We start from the raw sequence: 19,461 nt of genomic DNA, 5'->3' as shown, positions 1-19,461 counted from the left end.
TTCCTTGGACAAATGTGAGATCAGAAATGCCGACTTGGTCCGTTCGGTGGGAAGCTGATGGGATAGCAACTCAAAGTAAAATGTGCATTGGTTAATGAATTCACAACATAGCTTGGGATCACCAGCATAGTGTGGGGGGTGGGATGATAGATGAGGGCCGGATCCTCCTGTGTGTGCAGCTTGAGCATGTGGTACAGGTGCTGCTGAGGGTTGCGGTACCACTGCGGTAGTTTCAGAACGTGAAGGTGGGCGGACATAATGTAATACTCTAGAAATACTTAAGGTAGACCCATTCAGGGTGGGCCAGAGGGATCCATGGCCTGAGTTCTACAGACACTTGTTGTGGAACCAGTGTACCAACGAACTGGTAGTGGTTAGGATAGGCAGCAGAGGATCAGAAACGGTAAACAGGCAAGGTTCGGTAGACGGGCAGACAGAAATTATCACACCTTCACTAGGAGTAGCAAGATTATAATTCCTAAAGTGCAAGTGTGTTTCCCTTAAAGAAGGCGCCTTAAATACACAAAAATGACCAGCCATAGGCTGCAGCAGATATCAGCACACACACACTGACCCTTTAAGTGTCAGCAAGAGCGCACGTCCTAAGGATAGAGGAGGGGGCCATTGCGGAAGGAGCAAGCTGCAGCTTGCACATAGGATGCCAGAGCCCAGGCCTACTGCATACAATAGTTAAAGAAGCAGTGGATCTGGACTGTTAGGCCTCATGCACACGACCGTTGTTTGGGTCCGCATCCGAGCCGCCGTTTTGGCGGCTCGGATGCGGACCCATTCATTTCAATGGGGCCACAAAAGATGCGGACAGCACTGCGTGTGCTGTCCGCATCCGTGGCTCCGTTCCGCGGCCCCGCTAAAAAAATATAACATGTCCTATACTTTGCGGACAAGAAACGGCACGGTCGTGTGCATGAGGCCTAAGTTGAGAGAGGGGCAGCCTGGTGAGTGATGTAGGGCTACTGCCCACCCTGCTCACTCCTTCCTGCTCCCCTCACATAGACTTGTATTGACATGTGTAATATAGTCCTTCTGTGAGCTGCTCCCATCCTGGATGGATTCAAAGCATATTTCAAAGAGAAAAGCAATTAGCAAGGAAGGGGAAGGGGGGGGGGGAAGTAAACAGTTGATAACATGAGAACCAGACATTTTTATCTGATAAGATATATTACAAAGTTTCTTATGGTCACTTGTACTTGATGTGTGAAAAGTTAGTGACTAATAAAGGAAAATACATAAGTAACTAAAAGCAACTGAATGATCACCAGATAATGCCACCATGGCTCAGAAGTAATTGTTTCCCATTAGTGTGCCTAGCTCTGTTCAGCACAGTTGTTTCCATAATACCAAGGCTTGCAGTAAGCTTCCCTCTCACAATTATTCTGTTTCCAGCATGCCCTTTATGACAAGGTGTGCTAATGTGTTACTTTAGACTCAGTCTGCTCTTGGGTGCCCAGAATGCCACCTCAACAGGCAGAGAGTGAAGGGTAGCAAGGAAGAAGCCGAGATAGATAGTTGAGAAGAGGATGGGATGTGTTCAGAGCAGAAGATAAATATTTCTCTTCATCCAACCTAGACTGCCATGAAGATTTCCTCCGGCCACGACTTGTGTCCGTACAGTGAAATGTAAAGAAATCTTTGGGTCCTCACTTTGACCACCATTGAGTAGTTATGTCAATGTTTTTGCTCCATACAATAATAGTGTCCTTTGTGCCCCCATACAATAGGAATGTTCCTCTTCGTGCCCATATACAATAGTGATGTCCCCGTTTGTGCCCTTGCATTACAGTAATATGCCCTAGTTGTGCCCCTTTCACACAGTCAGTATTATGGGTCCAAAACACAGAAGAGGCACAAGTCTTGCCTCATGCACATGACCGTATTCTTATTTCAGTCTGCAAACCACGGATCTGCAAAATACGGATACCTTCTGTGTGCTTTCCGCATTTTTCTATCTTCCAACAATAGAGGTGGCTATTCTCGTCTGGGATGTGGACCAGAAGAGGACATGTTCTACAATTTGCGGAATGGACTTAAAGGGGTTCTGCACTTTCCTTTAACTGATGATCTATCCTCTGGATAGATCATCAGCTTCTGATCGGCGGGGGTCTAACACCCGGGACCCCCGCCGATCAGCTGTTTGAGAAGGCAGCAGCGCCGCGGCCTTCTCACTGTTTACCGCCGGCCCGCCGGCCCACTGACGTCACGACTAGTATCAACTAGCGTGGGCGGGGCTAAGCTCTGTTCACTTCAATGGAGCTTAGCCCCGCCCACGCTAGTTGATACTAGTCGTGACGTCAGTGGGCCAGCGGCCCGGCGGTAAACAGTGAGGAGGCCGTGGCGCTGCTGGAGCGTCGCTGCCTTCTCAAACAGCTGATCGGCGGGGGTCCCGGGTGTCGGACCCCCGCCGATCAGAAGCTGATCTATCCAGAGGATAGATCATCAGTTAAATGAAAGTGCAGAACCCCTTTAAGGATGCAGATGACATCCGTGTGCTGTCCATTTTTTGAGGACCCATGGAAACGAATTAGTCCGTGTACGACCCGCAAAAATGCAGATCTGACAGGGATGCAAAATAGGGTTGTGTGCATAAGGCTTTCCACTTTATTCATTATACTTTTTGTCTGTAGATTCCTGTACTCGTTTTTGGTCACAAATATCAATGCAAAATACTGACCAAATATTGACTGTGTGAAAGTGGCCATCCCCTGGTTGGATGAGAAGTATTTGTGAATGGTTCCCTGGAAGCTTATCCTCACAGTGTGTTGTGACTACTCATTACAGGAGCGCCACCTAGTGACTGATTGGATCATGTCTCCACTTTTGCAAGGCACAAAAACTTACTTTCTGTACTCCAAAAATGTACAGGTTTACAGCAAATAATGTTCAATTCTCAAACCTTTGTGTTATAGTTAGAAGTGGAGCTACTGTAATGTAAAATCCTCAGTGTCCCAATAAGATAATTGTACAGTCCCTGGAGACTCTGTGATGATCTAGTCCCTTCATAGAAGCCAAACAGGGACATGTGGAGATAGCGAGCAGTGTAGAAGTCTTAAGTGCCCCCATAACAGTTGCCACCACAATGCCGGCACAGTCAGTCACAATACTACTAATGCCAGTCACAGTGCCCACAACCATCCACACTTGCCAGGTGACAGATAAGGAAGAAGTCTCCTAGGCTCCCAAACACGGTACCCTCTGCCCCTCCTATCAATATGAGAAGAGCTCATACTGCCAATGAGATATGTGTGCTGCACTGTGTCTGAGCCCCAGATCTTGATGACCCATCCTCAGGATAGTGTAACAGTAGGATTAGGAGCAGCACTTGTGGGCCTTATAGACTTTAATGGAATGCAATAGCCTGTCCACCACCGCAGATCCTCAGCAGTTCACAGATCAGCAATCAAATACAGATGACGGCAGCATCTCCAGATGAATATTTGTTCAACGTTCTCACATGAATATGTACAACAGAAGAGCAAGAAAATGCAACGTTTCGGCTACATAGCATGCTTGAAAAAGGCTACCATGTATCCGAAACGTTGCATTTTCTTGCTCTTCTGTTGTACATATTCATGTGAGAACGTTGAATAAATATTCATCTGGAGATGCTGCCGTCATCTGTATTTGATTGCTATCCTCAGGATACGTCATCAATATCAGATTGGTGGGGGTCAGATTCCCGGGACCTCCACCGATCGGAAGTTTGAATATGCTGCAGCACTTGTGTGAGCGCTGCGTCCTCTTCAGAGTTTACCTCCACGCCGTCCCCTTCATGTGATCTTCAGAGGAGGCGGTTATCAGTGATGGTCAGTTCGCAGTGTTCACCAGCGAACACACGCGGGCTGCCATCTTTAGTAAGGTAGACTCACCCGTCCGCCAATGCATAGGTAAGCCCTTACCTGTGCCGGGAGCCGGTCTGAAATCAAATGCAGTCACCAGGAGCAGGCAGTTCCGAGAATAGCCCGATGAAAAATAAAAAGTAGGAAAATAAAAAAAATAGTCATCAGGACTCCTTGGCCCTGAGTTATCATGCCTTCACTCCAGAATTCTGGCTTCAAAAAGTCACATAATGGAGTTTTAGCGACTTTTTAGGTTCACTTGCGCAAAGATTTTTCAACTTTTTGCATTTTTACACCACTCATTCCAGTTCTGAAATCTGGGAAGGTAGGTGCGGTTATGGGAAATCTGGGAAGGTAGGTGCGGTTATGGGAAATCTGGGAAGGTAGGTGCGGTTATGGGAAATCTGGGAAGGTAGGTGCGGTGAGCTATGTCTCACTCCAGTAGGAGGGTGGAGAAGGGAAACTGGAGCAGCTTTCTAGACAAAATTGTTAGCTTAAGGGCTCATGTACACGGCCGTTGGATGTTTTTGCGGTCCGTAAATTGCGGATCCGCAAAACACGGATATCGGCTGTGTGCATTCCGTATTTTGCAGAACGGAGAAGCTGGTCCCTAATAGAACACTTCTATCCTTGTCCGTAATTCGGACAATAATAGGACATGTTCTATTTTTTGGGCGGAACAGACATTGGGAGATACGAAAACGGAATGCACACATTTCTATCTTTTTGCAACCCCCTTGAAGTGAGAGGCCGCAAATTAAAAAAAAAGAATGGACACGTAAAAAAAAAATACATTCGTGTGCATGAGCCCTTAAGGAGAAGAAAAAATGCTCAAAGCCCTACATCTACAGTACTACTTATGTATTACTGCAGACAAGTGAATAGGTCCGCATCTGCAAACGGCGGGCGCACGGCTGGTGCCCGTGCATTGCGGATGGTTATTTGCCGTTTCGTGTGACAGATTATCTTTAAAGGGATCTGTCACCAGGAAATTCACTGTTAGGCCTCTTGCACACGAACGTATTTTTTTTCCGTTCCGTTTTTGCGGTTTCCGTTTGTGGTCCATATGCGGAACCATTCATTTCAATGGTTCCGCAAAAAAAAAACGGAATGTACTCCATGTGAATTCCATTTCTGTATATATCCGTTCTGCTAAGAGATAGAACTTGCCCTATTATTGCCTGCAAATAACGTTCCGTCGCTCTATTCAAGTCAATGGGTCGCAAAAAATACGGAATGCATACGGAACACATCCGTATTTTGCGGATCCATGCCCACTTTGTCCATGTGTTTACTGTTTACCAACATTACAGTACATTACAGTAATGATTACAAATTGTATGTTTCTGTTTGCGATCCGCAAAAAACGGATTGCGTACAGAAACCATACAGAGATGTTTTTTTCAGAAATATGGAACGGAAACGGCAACACAACGGAAACAAACAACGGATCCGTGAAAAACAGACCGCAAAATACAGCAAAATACATATGGTCGTGTGAAAGATACCTGCTTCGATTTTTTTCAACGCTTTACCTTCTAAAAAAAATTTAAATAGAAAGTGATCAAAAAGCCGAACACCCCAAACTGTTATCAATAAAAACAACAGATCGCCCCCTGCCATAAATGAGCCCTAACTACAAACAGGTTATGGCGGTCAGAATATGGCGAATAGAAGGAAAAAACTCATTTTTTCAAAAGTTTATATTTTATGTTTCAGTATTAGGCTACATGCACACGAATGTTGTTTGTTTCTGTGTCCGTTCCGTAGTTTTTTTTTTTTGCGGATAGGATGCGGACCCATTCATCTCAATGGGCCCGCAGAAAATGCGGACAGTACACCGTGTGCTGTCCGCATCAGTATGTCCGTTCCGTAGCTCCGCAAAAAAAATAAAACATGTCCTATTCTTGTCCGTTTTAGGCATTGTTACAATGGTATATATGGTACACATGGTATATGGTCGTGTGTATGTAGCCTTAAAACAAGAAAAACGATATACATCTGGTGTCACTGTAATCGTACTGACCCAGAGAATAAAGGAAACAGGCCAGTTTTACCGCATAGGGAACGCCGTGAAAACAAAACCCATAAAATTGTCGTGGAATTGCTTTTTTTCCCCAATTCCACCCCATTTGGAATTTTTTTCAGCTCCTCGCGACATCGTAGGCAATAGTAAATGCTGCCATTAGAAAGTACAACACAAAAAACAAGCCCCCGATGTGAACGGAAAAATAAAAAAGTTATGGCTCTGGGAAGGCAGGGAGCGCAAAAAAAAAACACGTAAAAATGAAAAACCGCCCAGGGCTGAAGGGGTTAAGAGAAATCTGGTCTGAGGCCTGTATTTTAGGCGGTCTCTATTAGTTTACAGCCTTTAGGGGTCCGCATTTATTTTGAGGGTTTGGTCTTGTGTATTATCTAGGTCTGGTGTGAGATCTCTATTTAGGGGGTCAGTGGTCTACTATATTAGTCTTGGGGTCTGTATGGGGGTAAACCCTTTTCTGTCTACATTGTACAGTAATGTGACATCATCGCTTTTATGCTTCATTTACCTCACAATATCTACGGTCCCTAAACTGGCGCCAAAACACATTCTTCTGGTCTGTAAGGGGTTAAGCTCGTCTCCTGACCAGGCCACCAGTGTCACCTGCGCTCTCTGAGCCTGCGCGGCCATGTTACCATAGCAACCAGCGGCGCGCCGACTGGTGACAGGCATATCAGGGAGCACAGGGCGGTGACGTAGGCGGGGGGCGGGGAGCCGTCACCTGCTCGCCTGCAGCAGTCTGAACATGGAGGAATCCCGAGCAGAGGAGAACGGACAGGACGAGGCTGAGGGTCAGGATGGAGAGGAGGAGGAGGAGGAGGAGAGGGCGGGGCCTCTCAGACCCTCCGTGCTGGACATCCAGGTGCGTGGTCCTAGTGCGCCTCTGTCGTGTACCAGTGAGGCCTTGTTCGCACCTTGCGTCTTTTTGCAATTGTGCTATCACATCTTTCTCTCTGCAGAAGGCACAGCCGGCCATGTTTCTGTGCAGGCCACAGCAGAGGTAGTCCTGAGCAGTGACTACCCTACTGGGCATAGCTTGGCCAGAGGTGCCCATTTTATGCCCATCATGCCACGGTGTGGTATCCCTGTCTGTGGCTCATTTACACCCCTCCTGAGGGAACTGATAGGAGTCCATGTGTCTCCCCCCATGTTCTACCCCCCCCCAGTGGACAATGTGCTGCAACTGGAGGCACACAATACAGAAGACCGCGTGTGGCGCAAGCGCCTAAAACCGCCGCCTGCCCAATGCCAGGCTGAAGCAGTGTCCACTGCAGGACACACTATGATAGAATGAAAACTGAGACAGTTTTGGAAAGCACCACAAGATGGCGCTCATGGCAGGTGTCACTTTTTAGGCCATTGACTCCCACTGGATAATGTGTATACATAGAAGGTACAGCGGTTCCATCTGGAGTATACTGTAGGCGTCTACGCAGGATGCTCGCTGCATAAAGACTATTTTGTTTCAAGTGCATGTGCTGTCCGCATCCGTTGCTCCGTTCCGTGGCCCCGAGACATGTCCTATTAATAGGCCTCTCTATAATGGGCCTCCTGTTCCGTTCTGCAAATTGCGGAAGGCACACGGGCGGCATCCGCAATTTGCGGACTGCAAAAAAACGGCACGGTTGTGTGCATGAGCCCTTAGGTGTAGGTTTTTTGTTTTTATATAATGTATTTGCAATATTACATTTTTTGAACTCATTAAGGGATTGCTACTAGACATCCTTTATTTTGGGCTGGGGCTACACGGCCACATGAAAGTGGCGCAATTGTGGTGCAACTAGGGTTTTCTGAGTTGCTGAAAATGGGGACGGGGCCTAAATGTAACATTTTTGCTCCAAAATTGCCTCAAAATGCTTTCATAAAATTTGACGAATAGTTGTACAGAGTCAGAGAGAAGTGTCCGTCCCTGCACCAGATGTATCATCCAGCCTGAGGCCCTGTGATACATCTGGTGCAGGGACAGGCGTCCTGTCTAAGCTCACACCATCTTTAAGGATTAGTAAATTTGGGATTTAGGGCTCATGCACACGGCCGTTGCCCCGCCGTGCCCTGCCCGCCGCGTTCACCCCGCATCACGGATGCGGACCCATTCACATTCACGGATGCGGACCCAGAGATGTGGTGTTGAAGCACGGATCGTAAACCCACGGAAGCACTACGGAGTGGTTCCGTGGTGTTTATGGCCGTGCCTCCGCACCGCTAAAAAATATAATGCATGCACGTCGGATGCGGATCGCGGACCCCAAGTGAATGGGTCCACGTTCTGCATGCGGCTGCCCCACGGTCGGTGCCCTTGCATTGCGGACAGCAATTTGCGGTCTGCAGCACGGGCCCGGCCAGCACACGGTCGCGCGCATGAGCCCTTAGTGCGACCCTATTTCTGAACAGACAGTCCTGGTGTTCTTTGTAGATCCCCAGCGCTTACTGCTGATCAGTCTCCAATGCAGTACTCTTCAATCAATCCACGGACTGCTGCAGTCAAAGGGTTAACAGAGCTTCCTCTGATCCCAACTGTACAGCCAGAGACTGCTCCAAGAACTGACGCTGATCGTAGACCTGGTCGGGAGCTGCTAAGCCCCTCTAATGCAGACTGAAGACCCAGACTGCCCACCATCAAAACACAGTGGGCAGGATTAAAAGGTGAAAGAGAAATAAAAAAATAAAAATGATGGTTTGAGAAGTAATTCTACCCGGGGCGTCTGGATGACTTTGAAGCTGGTGAAGGTCTGGGCTCCTGGACATGTGGAGGAGCACTGTGTGGAGAGTTCTCTTGGTTCTCGGCTGTCAGCCAACCAGGAGTGTTTTCGCCAATGCAGTTCTCCATAGGTTACAGGGGCTATTGTGAGGGCACTGATTTCTCCTTTATCTTCTGATGCCCGTGTGAGTTTGACTCGTGACGGAGGTGCTGTGTGACTATACTTTTTTCTTTTTCTTTTGCTGTTTTGAGTCTTCTATTTTTTTGTGTAGTTGGCCTTGGAACGTTTATGTGAGGACGGATATGGAGAGCAGCCATCAGAATCCGACCAACATATTTCCTTGGAAACCAGCCAGGAGGATTCACTGGAAAGGTAGACACAATAAATCAGTGAAGTGTAAATGTGGTAAAGAGGGTGTCCCATATTCAACACTTAGCAAATGTCTGATCGCCAGGACCCTCGCCATTCCTGAAGCTGGCACATACCCGCTGCTGCTCCAGTCTATGGGCCTGACAGATATAGCAGTGACAGCACTTGGTAATCTTCTTCAGTTCCATCGAAGATGAATGGAGTGACAGCGGGCATGTGACCATCCGTAACCACCACCACTTATTGTAACGTGGAGCACAGGACCCCCACTTTTGTGATTGGTGGGCTCTCCATGATCACATGAGTGTACAGCACAATGGCTATTCTGTGTCTGCAAATCTATTCTTGGAAGGAACACTCCGGGCTCCAGCAACACATTTACGTCCTCCCTGCTGTCACTGCGCTAGACCCTGTGGCGAGGCGGGACGCTGCACAGTACATGTGTTGGGCACAGCCACCTGACCTATAGGAGGACATTTATTGAGACTGGCGTTTTCCATGCCATTCTTAAAACCTCTGCACTGCTGGTCCATTCACACATCCGTATGTGTTTTGCGGATCCGTAAAACACGGACACCGGCAATGTGCGTTCTGCATTTTGCGGACCGCACATCGCCGGCACTATAATAGAAAATGCCTAATCTTGTCTGCAATTGCGGACAAGAATAGGACATGTTCTATTTTTTGGGGGAACGGAATTGCGGACCCGCAAGTGCAGATCCGGACAGCACATAGTGTGTCCCCATAGAAATGAATGCAAAATGCAGAACAGAATTACAGACGTGTGAATGGACCCTTATGGGGGGGCATGGGGGGGGGGGAGGGGTGATAGACTAATCTTCAACAGCTCCCTGCCACTAGCTCATTGGTAAAAAAAAACTGTCCGGTCTGGCCCCGCCCACTTCCCTGCCCATGCCACACCGCTTTCGGAAAAGTGGCGCGAGCAGGAAAAAGTTGCCGATTTTACTGCAAAATGGCGTGCGACAAAATCTGCGACTTGAATACGCCAATATTGTGGCGTATAACTGTTAATAAATGTCCCCCATAGTAATTAAAAGGAACCTGTCACCTCTGTGATGCCCGTTCCCCCCCAACCGCCCACAGTACTTTAAAGCTCAGGTCATCTTGTCTCCAATGCTGCCTTTTGATATTTGATCCGATGGGCAATTTTGCAGCAAAACAACTTTATTTCCCCCGACTCCACGACGCAAGTGTCGCTATCGGGCACATCGCGCCTGAAGAAAGAGAAATAGCTGTCCATCAAGAGTGAAGAAGGCAGAAAGGGGGTGTGGCAAGCTTGACATGAAGCACGAAGGCCGCCGCCCCCTTGACTTCATGCTGCTCATTTACATACGCCGAGTGGGGGGGGGGGAGTTGTTGTGCTGAGATTTTAACCATCAGATCAAATAACAAAAGACAGCATTGGACCAGACGACTTGAGTTTTAAGGTACTGCGAGCAGTTGGGGGGGGATTACGTGAGTAGGTTACCACCAATACACCTTTTTACGGCGATCACTAAGGGGCCTTAGTCGTAAAAAGGCGCCAGCCCAGTCTTAGGTCTGCACATGAGAGCCGTACTCGTGCTGTAACAGCCAGGACTTGCAGGAGCTCCGATCTGGGCTGTTTAACCCCTTACATGCCGTGGGCAATGGTGCTCGCAGCATGTAAGCGGTTACAGAGGGAGTGGACTACCTCTATCTCCCACTGGCACCCCGCAAATGATATCACGGGGTGTCGATGTGTGGCCTGCCTCGGGTGTTCAGTATAGCACTGACATTAAAATACAATGCACTATATAGGAATAGTGGGGGATATTTATCAAACTGGTGTAAAGTAGAAGTGGCCTAGTTGCCCATAGCAACCATAGCAACCAATCAGATTGCACCTTTGATTTTCCAAAGAAGCTGTGAAAAATGAAAGGTGGAATCTGATTGGTTGCTATGGGCAACTAAGCCAGTTCTACTTTACACCAGTTTGATAAATATCCCACAGTGTATTGTATTTTAGAAGGATCGCCTGTTATAGTAATGGTTAGAAAAGTAAAAAAAAAAAACATTTATTAAATAAAACATTTCAATAAAAAAAAAACTTTTCAATGGAAAAAAATTGAAATCTCCACATATTTGGTATTGCCGCATCCATAAGGACCTGCACTATGCAAAAATCATGTAAATTATAGCATTCATGCCATAAAAATAAACAACAAAAAATGCCAGAATTACAGCTTTTGCTTAATCGCCACCAAATAAATTAATAAAGAAATGATCAAAAAGTGTTATGTACCTCAAAATGATACCAATGAAAACTGCAAGTCGTCCTACAAAAATCAAGCCCCCGCTCTGTAGAAATAAAAATAAAAAAGCTATGGGTCTTGGGTTGTGGCGATGCAAAAAGATTTTAATCTTTTTAAACAAAGGGTTTTTGTTGCGCAAAAGTAGTAAAACTTAAAAAAAAACCCAAAAAAAAAACTATATGTATTTGGTATCACTATATCCATAAGTAATTGTGTTATTTATGCCAAAAAATTAATGTCGCAAAAAACTTAAAAACTAAGTGGCTGTGTTAATAAAAGTTACCCCAAAATATCACCATTGAGAACTACAATTTGTTCTGCAAAAAACAGGCCCTCATACAGCTACATAGACCGAAAAATAAAAAAGTTATGGTTCTTGGAAGGCGACGATGAAACAATGAAAAAAAAAAATACTTGCTCAGTAATGCACATGACCGTAGGCAGCCCGTGTCCGTATGAGTCTGCAATCCGGAAGATACGGAGTGGAAGGCCACGGAAGTACTACGGAGAGCTTCTGTGGCATTTCGGTCTGTGCCTCCGCACCGCAAAAATATAGAACGTGATGCGGACGGATCCCAGACCAATTCAAGTTGAATGGGTTTGCATCCGTCAGCACTGGCCACACGGACGGTACCCGTGTATTGGGCACTGCAATTTGCAGTCCTCAATGCACATGACGGGCGGCACACGTTTGTGTGAATGAGCCCTAGGCTGCGTTCACACTTCCATCAGTTATTGTGAGCCAAAAACCCGTAGTGAGGCCTCCAGTCAGGTATTGTGAATTGATCCGTACCTGTTCTGTGGTTTTCACCCGCACCTAGTTTTGGCTCACCATATGGCCTCATGCACACGGACGTTTTTTTTTGCGGTCCGCAAAAACGGTTTCCGTTGTTCCGTGATCCGTGTCCGTTTTTTCATCCGTGGGTCTTCCTTGATTTTTGGAGGATCCACGGACATGAAAAGTGAAAAAAAAAACTAAGTCAAGTTTGCATTAAAAATGGTCGGAAAAACGGACACGGATCACGGACGCGGATGACTATGTTGTGTGCATCCGTGATTTTTCACGGACCCATTGACTTAAATGGGTCCGTGAACCGTTGTCCGTGAAAAAAATAGGACAGGTCCTATTTTTTTCACGGACTGGAAAAACGGATCACGGACGCGGAAGCCAAACGGTGCATTTTCCGATTTTTCCACGGACCCATTAAAAGTCAATGGGTCCGCGAAAAAAAACGGAAAACGGAACAACGGCCGGGGATGCACAGAACGGTCGTGTGCATGAGGCCTAACTGATGGAAATAACTGATCAAATAACTGAAGTGTGAACTCAGCCTAAGGCCTATTGCACACGACCGTATGGCTTTTTCAGTGTTTTGCGGTCCGTTTTTCACGGATCCGTTCCGTTTTTTGTTTCCGTTGTGCTTCCGTTTCTGTTCCGTTTTTCCGTTCCCTTTTTCCATATGGCATATACAGTAATTACATAGATAAAATTGGGCTGGGCATAACATTTTCAATAGATGGTTCAGCAAAAAACGGAACGGAAACGGATGCATTTCCGTATGTGTTCCGTTTTTTTTGCGCACCCATTGACTTCAATGGAGCCACAGAACGTGATTTAACGGGCAATAATAGGACATGTTCTATGTTAGAACGGAACGGAAATACGGAAACAGAATGCATACGGAGTACATTCCGTTTTTTTTGCGGAACCATTGAAATGAATGGTTCCGTATACGGACCGTATACAGAACGCAAAAAACGGCCAGTAAACGGGGGGAAAAAACGGCCGTGTGCAGGGGGCCTAAGGCCTCTTTCACACGACCGTATTTTGTTTCCGTGTCCGTACCGTTTCATTTCAATGGGTCCACAAAAAACGTGTGCTGTCCGCATCAGTATGTCCGTTCTGTTGCTCCGCCAAAAAAATAGTGCATGTCCTATTTTTTTCTAGTTTGCGGACACGGATAGGCATTATTACAATGGATCCGCAAAAAAAACGGATCCGCAAAAAAAACGGATGCCATACGGAACGTCATCCGTTTTTTTTGCAGATCCGCAATTTGCGGACCGCAAAACACATACGGTCGTGTGCATGTAGCCTAAGGTCTCTTTCACACGACCGTATTATTTTCCCCCGTGTACGGGCCGTTTTTTTGCGTTCCGGATACGGTCCATATACGGAACCATTCATTTCAATGGTTCCGCAAAAAAAACAGAATGTAATCCGTATGCATTCCGTTTCCGTATTTCCGTTTTTCTGTTCCGTTGAAAGATAGAACATGTCCTATTATTGCCCGCAAATCACGTTCCATTTAAGTCAATGGGTCCGCAAAAAAAAAACGGAAGACATACAGAAATGCATCCGTATGCTTTCTGTATCCGTTCCGTTTTTTGCAGAAGCATCTATTGAAAATTTTATGCCCAGCCCAATTTTTTCTATGTACAGTAATTACTGTATATGCCATATGGAAAAACGGAAACAAAAAACGGAACAACGGTTCCGTTTAAAACGGACCGCAAAACACTGAAAAAGCCATACGGTCGTGTGAAAGAGGCCTAAGGGCCCTTGGGCCTCTTCACACGACCGAGACATAAGGTCCATGAGCCGGCCATATGTCCCGGAGCGGCATACATCGTGCGCACGGGAGCGCACAGCATCATAGATTACAATGATGCTGTGCAGGTCGGGCCGCCCGCGGGGCTATTGTCCCGCACTCATATGATCGTATAGCCCCGCGGGCGGCCCGACGTGCACAGCATCATTGTAATCTATGATGCTGTGCGCTCCCGTGCGCACGATGTATGCCGCTCACGGACTGTCTATCTCGGAGGACATACGGCCGTGTGCAGGGGCCCTTAGGAGTTCATTCCGCCTTTGTGTCCGCTCTATGTATACTAACCCTGTTTTGGCTCGTGTTTCTCCTCTGCTCTGATATGAATGTTGACCTGACCTGCTGTGGTTGCCTGACTACTCTCTGGGTCTCCCATGTTACCAGGTGCGCTCTCTCTGCACCTTTCTGCCCCCCCCCCCCCCCCCCCCCCCTCACGTGAATACATCTACCTACTCTGGTATGGGCAGATGGGGGCCAATCTAAAAATGAGTCCACTTGTTGGCCAAACATCATTATCCAGGATGAGTGTTCCTTTTACAGTATGTCCACAAAATGTGGTCATCAGTAGATGCTTCTTTCCGTAGGATGCGATGTGTGTAGTGAACGCACAACATCCGGACTGACACCTGACCCATTCATTTCACTGGGTCTGTGTCCGTGAGCGGCGTTTTTCACCCATCATCTCTGCGTACAGCATGTTCTATGTTGTACGTTTCCCTGGCTCCATAGAAGTGAAAGGGTCTTGCATGAAAAATGGACGCCGTCCGGACGGTTCTTCGGTGATGTGGATTATCATTGTTCCGTTTTTATTCACGTGCATGAAAATTGCATGCAATCCGGATAAAATCCAGAATGCGCATGCAAAACCATCCGTTTTTTTTCCGCAACAGCTGCTGACACAATCTGGATCGCTCGTGTGAAGGAGGCCTTACATTGCACACGTAATGTGTAAACTGTAGGGGGCAGCCTTTCCATTCCGATGTAATAGACTCAGGTAAAGGGAACCTATAGAGAGACCTCTCTGACAGTATAAAGCCTACGCCGCCTTGCATCTTTACAGCAGGATAACATTTTTTTTTTTCAGTTTAGGTTCAGTTTTTTGCGTTCCGTATACGGACCCATTCATTTCAATGGATCCGCAAAAAAAAACAGAAGGTATGCCTTCAGTTTCCGTTTTTCCGTTCCGTTCAAAGATAGAACCTGTCCTATTATTGTCCGCATAACTGACAAGGATAGGACTGTTCTATCAGGGGCCGGCTGTTCCGTTCCGCAAAAAATGGAGTGCACACGGATGTCATCCGTATTTTTTGCAGATCGTTTTTTTGCGCACCGCAAAATACTGAAAAAGCCATACGGTCGTGTGCAAGAGACCTAAGTCAATGGTGCCGGATTCATTTTCTCGTAGACAAAATAAAAAGGATCTGTCCCCCATTGACTTAGACCTCTTGCACATGACCGTATTGATTTTTCAGTATTTTGTGGTCCGCAAAAAATGCGGATGACGTCCGTGTGCATTCCGTTTTTTGCAGAACGGAACAGCTGGCCCCTGATAGAACAGTACTATCCTTGTCCGTTATGCGGACAATAATAGGACATGTTCTATCACTGAACGGAAAAACGGAAATGAAAGGCATACGGAGTACCTTCCATTTTTTTTTGAGGATCCATTGAAATGAATGGTTCCGTATACGGAACGCAAAAAAAGGAACGGAAACAGAAGCAAAAAACGTTTGTGTGCAAGAGGCCTTATAATGGTTTCAGAGACGGATCCATCATGGCTATTTTAGAGATAATACAACCGGATCCGTTCATAACTAGCGCAGTCGGTTGTATTATCATGACGGAAGCGTTTTTTCTGATCCCTGCCGGATCCAGCAAGGATGGGAAAATAGCTTTTATTGGGTTGATAGGCGTTCGTATAGTTTCTTTCATCTGTAAAGACGGTGATTTCCGATACAGTTGGCAACCACAGAAAATCGCTTACTGTGTGACCAATGTGTGACCTGTGCCCCAGTATGGCTGGACACTGGCGTACATCTCAGGCTTCTGTCGGGGTTATACGTTGGGAAATCGTCCCTTCCTATACCTCAGATGCAGTGTGCACAGATTCTAAGGCTACATTCACATGACCCTATGTGTTTTGTGGTCTGCAAATTGCGGATTCGCTAAAAAAAAAAAAAAAACAGATGACATCTGTATGGCATCCATTTTTTTGGCGGGTCCATTGTAACAATGCCTATACTTGTCCGCAAAACAGACAAGAATAGGACATGTTCTATTTTTGGGGGGTTTTTTTGCGGGCCTACGGAACGGACATATGGATGCGGATAGCACGCAGTGTGCTGTCCGCATTTTTTGCGGACCCATTGAAATGAATAGGTCCTCATCCAATCCGGAAAAAAAAATGGAGCAGACACGGAAACAAAATACATTTGTGTGAATGTAGCCTAATTGTGATTTATGTTAGGCCGTGTGGCCACTTACAGTAGTGCAGTCTAATAATGCGTTTACTAGGTGGATGTGGATGAGTGGAATTATTCAGTCATATTTTATAGCTAGAATTGATTATTTTTAATATTACATTTCAATGATAATATTGTTTTTCTTCTCTTCGTTAGCTTTTCTAGAGTTCATTCTCCCGGTAAAATAGTCAATGAACTTTTTAAGGAAGCGAAGGAGCACGGAGCAACCTCAGTAGAAGAAGCCAGCAAATTGTCAGAAGAACTTTTTAAACCAAGGGTATGTGTGCTGTGTAACATTGACGTTTTGTCCATTTAGGCCTAATGCACACGAACGTATTTATATTCCTTGTCAGTTCCATTTTTTTTTTGTGGACTCTATACGGAACCATTCATTTCAATGGGTCCGCAAAAAAAACGGAAGGTACTCCGTGTGCATTCCTTTTTCGTATGTCCGTATTTCCGTTTCGCAAAAAAATAGAACATGTCCTATTATTGTCCGCATTACGGATAAGGATAGTACTATTCTATTAGGGGCCAGCTGTTCCGTTCCGCAAAATACGGAGTGCACACGGATGACATCCGTATTTTTTGCGGATCGCAAAATACATAAGGTAGTGTGCATGAGGCCTTAGGCTGGGTTCACACCTGAGCGTATTCGATAAGCGCTGTTTACAGGCGTTTTTATCGGGCGTTTTTGAGGCGTATTTTGGGGCGTTTTTGTATTTTGGAAACGCGCGTCGTACACGCGTTCTTGCTATTGACCACAGAGGCGTACAATGAAAAACAGAGGTGTTACGCGCGACAATGCGCCCCAAAGAAGCTCCTGTACTTCTTGGGGCGTAGGGCGTTTTACAGCGCGTTCGTATGTGCTGTAAAACGCTCAGGTGAGAACCATGCCCATAGGGAAACATTGGTTTTTGCCTGTTGAGCGTTTTACAGCGCGTAGGAACGCGTTTTAAAACGCTCAGGTGTGAACCTAGCCTTAGGCCTCTTTCACACGAGCATGACGGATTAGGTCTGGATGCGCTCAGTGAAACTCGCACCATTTTGCAAGCAAGTTCAGTCAGTTTTGTCTGCAATTGCGTTCAGTTGTTCTGTTTTTTCATCACGGGTGCAATGCGTTTTGATGCTTTTTTCACACGCGGGTGATAAAAAACTGAAGGTTTACCAACAACATCTCTTAGCAACCATCAGTGAAAAACGCATCGCTCCCGCACTTGCTTCCGGATGCAATGCGTTTTTCACTGAAGCCCCATTCACTTCTATGGGGCCAGGGCTGCGTGAAAAACGCAGAATATAGAACATGCTACGATTTTCACACAACGCAGAAGTGATGTGTGAAAAATGAATGGGTCAGGATTCAGTGCGGGTGCTATGCGTTCACGTCACGCATTGCACCCGTGCGGAAAACTTTCTCGTGTGAAAGGGGCCTTAGTAAAACATTGAACACAAAGGTAGAGATTTATTAAGACGGGCTTTATGTATGCTGGTCTTAATTTACCCTTCACTGGTGTCAGATGCTCCACAATTATTAATTCACACAGTCAGGCCTCGTTCACATTTCCGTTTTTCACTGGCGTGTGCTGTAGATTGTATAGCACACACCTGTAGATTGTATAGCACACACCTGTAGATTGTATAGCACACACCTGTAGATTGTATAGCTCACACCTGTAGATTGTATAGCACACACCTGTAGATTGTATAGCACACACCTGTGGATTGTATAACTCACACCTGTAGATTGTATAGCTCACACCTGTGGATTGTATAGCACACACCTGTGGATTGTATAGCACACACCTGTAGATTGTATAGCTCACACCTGTGGATTGTATAGCACACACCTGTAGATTGTATAGCACACACCTGTGGATTGTATAGCACACACCTGTAGATTGTATAGCACACACCTGTAGATTGTATAACTCACACCTGTAGATTGTATAGCTCACACCTGTGGATTGTATAGCACACACCTGTGGATTGTATAACTCACACCTGTAGATTGTATAGCTCACACCTGTGGATTGTATAGCTCACACCTGTGGATTGTATAGCACACACCTGTGGATTGTATAACTCACACCTGTAGATTGTATAGCTCACACCTGTGGATTGTATAGCACACACCTGTAGATTGTATAGCTCACACCTGTGGATTGTATAGCACACACCTGTAGATTGTATAGCACACACCTGTGGATTGTATAGCACACACCTGTAGATTGTATAGCACACACCTGTGGATTGTATAGCACACACCTGTAGATTGTATAGCTCACACCTGTGGATTGTATAGCACACACCTGTAGATTGTATAGCACACACCTGTGGATTGTATAGCACACACCTGTAGATTGTATAACTCACACCTGTGGATTGTATAGCACACACCTGTAGATTGTATAGCACACACCTGTGGATTGTATAGCACACACCTGTAGATTGTATAGCACACACCTGTGGATTGTATAGCACACACCTGTAGATTGTATAGCACACACCTGTAGATTGTATAGCACACACCTGTAGATTGTATAGCACACACCTGTAGATTGTATAGCACACACCTGTGGATTGTATAGCACACACCTGTGGATTGTATAGCTCACACCTGTAGATTGTATAGCTCACACCTGTGGATTGTATAGCTCACACCTGTGGATTGTATAGCACACACCTGTGGATTGTATAGCACACACCTGTAGATTGTATAGCTCACACCTGTAGATTGTATAGCTCACACCTGTGGATTGTATAGCACACACCTGTAGATTGTATAGCACACACCTGTAGATTGTATAGCACACACCTGTGGATTGTATAGCACACACCTGTGGATTGTATAGCTCACACCTGTAGATTGTATAGCTCACACCTGTGGATTGTATAGCTCACACCTGTGGATTGTATAGCACACACCTGTGGATTGTATAGCTCACACCTGTAGATTGTATAGCTCACACCTGTGGATTGTATAGCACACACCTGTAGATTGTATAGCTCACACCTGTGGATTGTATAGCTCACACCTGTGGATTTTATAGTACACACCTGTAGATTGTATAGCACACACCTGTAGATGCTCATGGACATGGTGGTTTTATGGCTCCGTTTTATACATGCTGTA

General features: G+C 46.0%; 1 protein-coding gene across 2 annotated transcripts in view; it reads left to right on the top strand.

Moving 5' to 3' along the window:
- The first annotated feature begins 6,607 nt into the window (after nucleotides 1-6,607).
- Nucleotides 6,608-19,461, top strand: part of UBXN2B (UBX domain protein 2B) — a 44,683-nt gene continuing 31,829 nt past the window's right edge. Inside the window, exons 1-3 of one of the 2 annotated variants that reach the window (XM_040432200.1) lie at nucleotides 6,627-6,757; nucleotides 8,866-8,966; nucleotides 16,485-16,605. In XM_040432200.1, the coding sequence (XP_040288134.1) occupies nucleotides 6,641-6,757; nucleotides 8,866-8,966; nucleotides 16,485-16,605 (339 nt within the window). In that variant the 5' untranslated portion in view covers nucleotides 6,627-6,640. Of the gene's footprint in view, nucleotides 6,758-8,865; nucleotides 8,967-16,484; nucleotides 16,606-19,461 lie in introns of both variants that reach the window. The other variant, XM_040432201.1, reaches the window with a different exon arrangement.

Source organism: Bufo bufo, chromosome 5 (genome assembly GCF_905171765.1).
Source record: "Bufo bufo chromosome 5, aBufBuf1.1, whole genome shotgun sequence".
In the NCBI taxonomy this organism is placed as follows: Eukaryota; Metazoa; Chordata; class Amphibia; order Anura; family Bufonidae; genus Bufo; species Bufo bufo.
The sequence above is the reverse complement of the archived record's forward strand: the minus strand, read 5'-3'. Positions and strand labels throughout refer to the sequence as shown.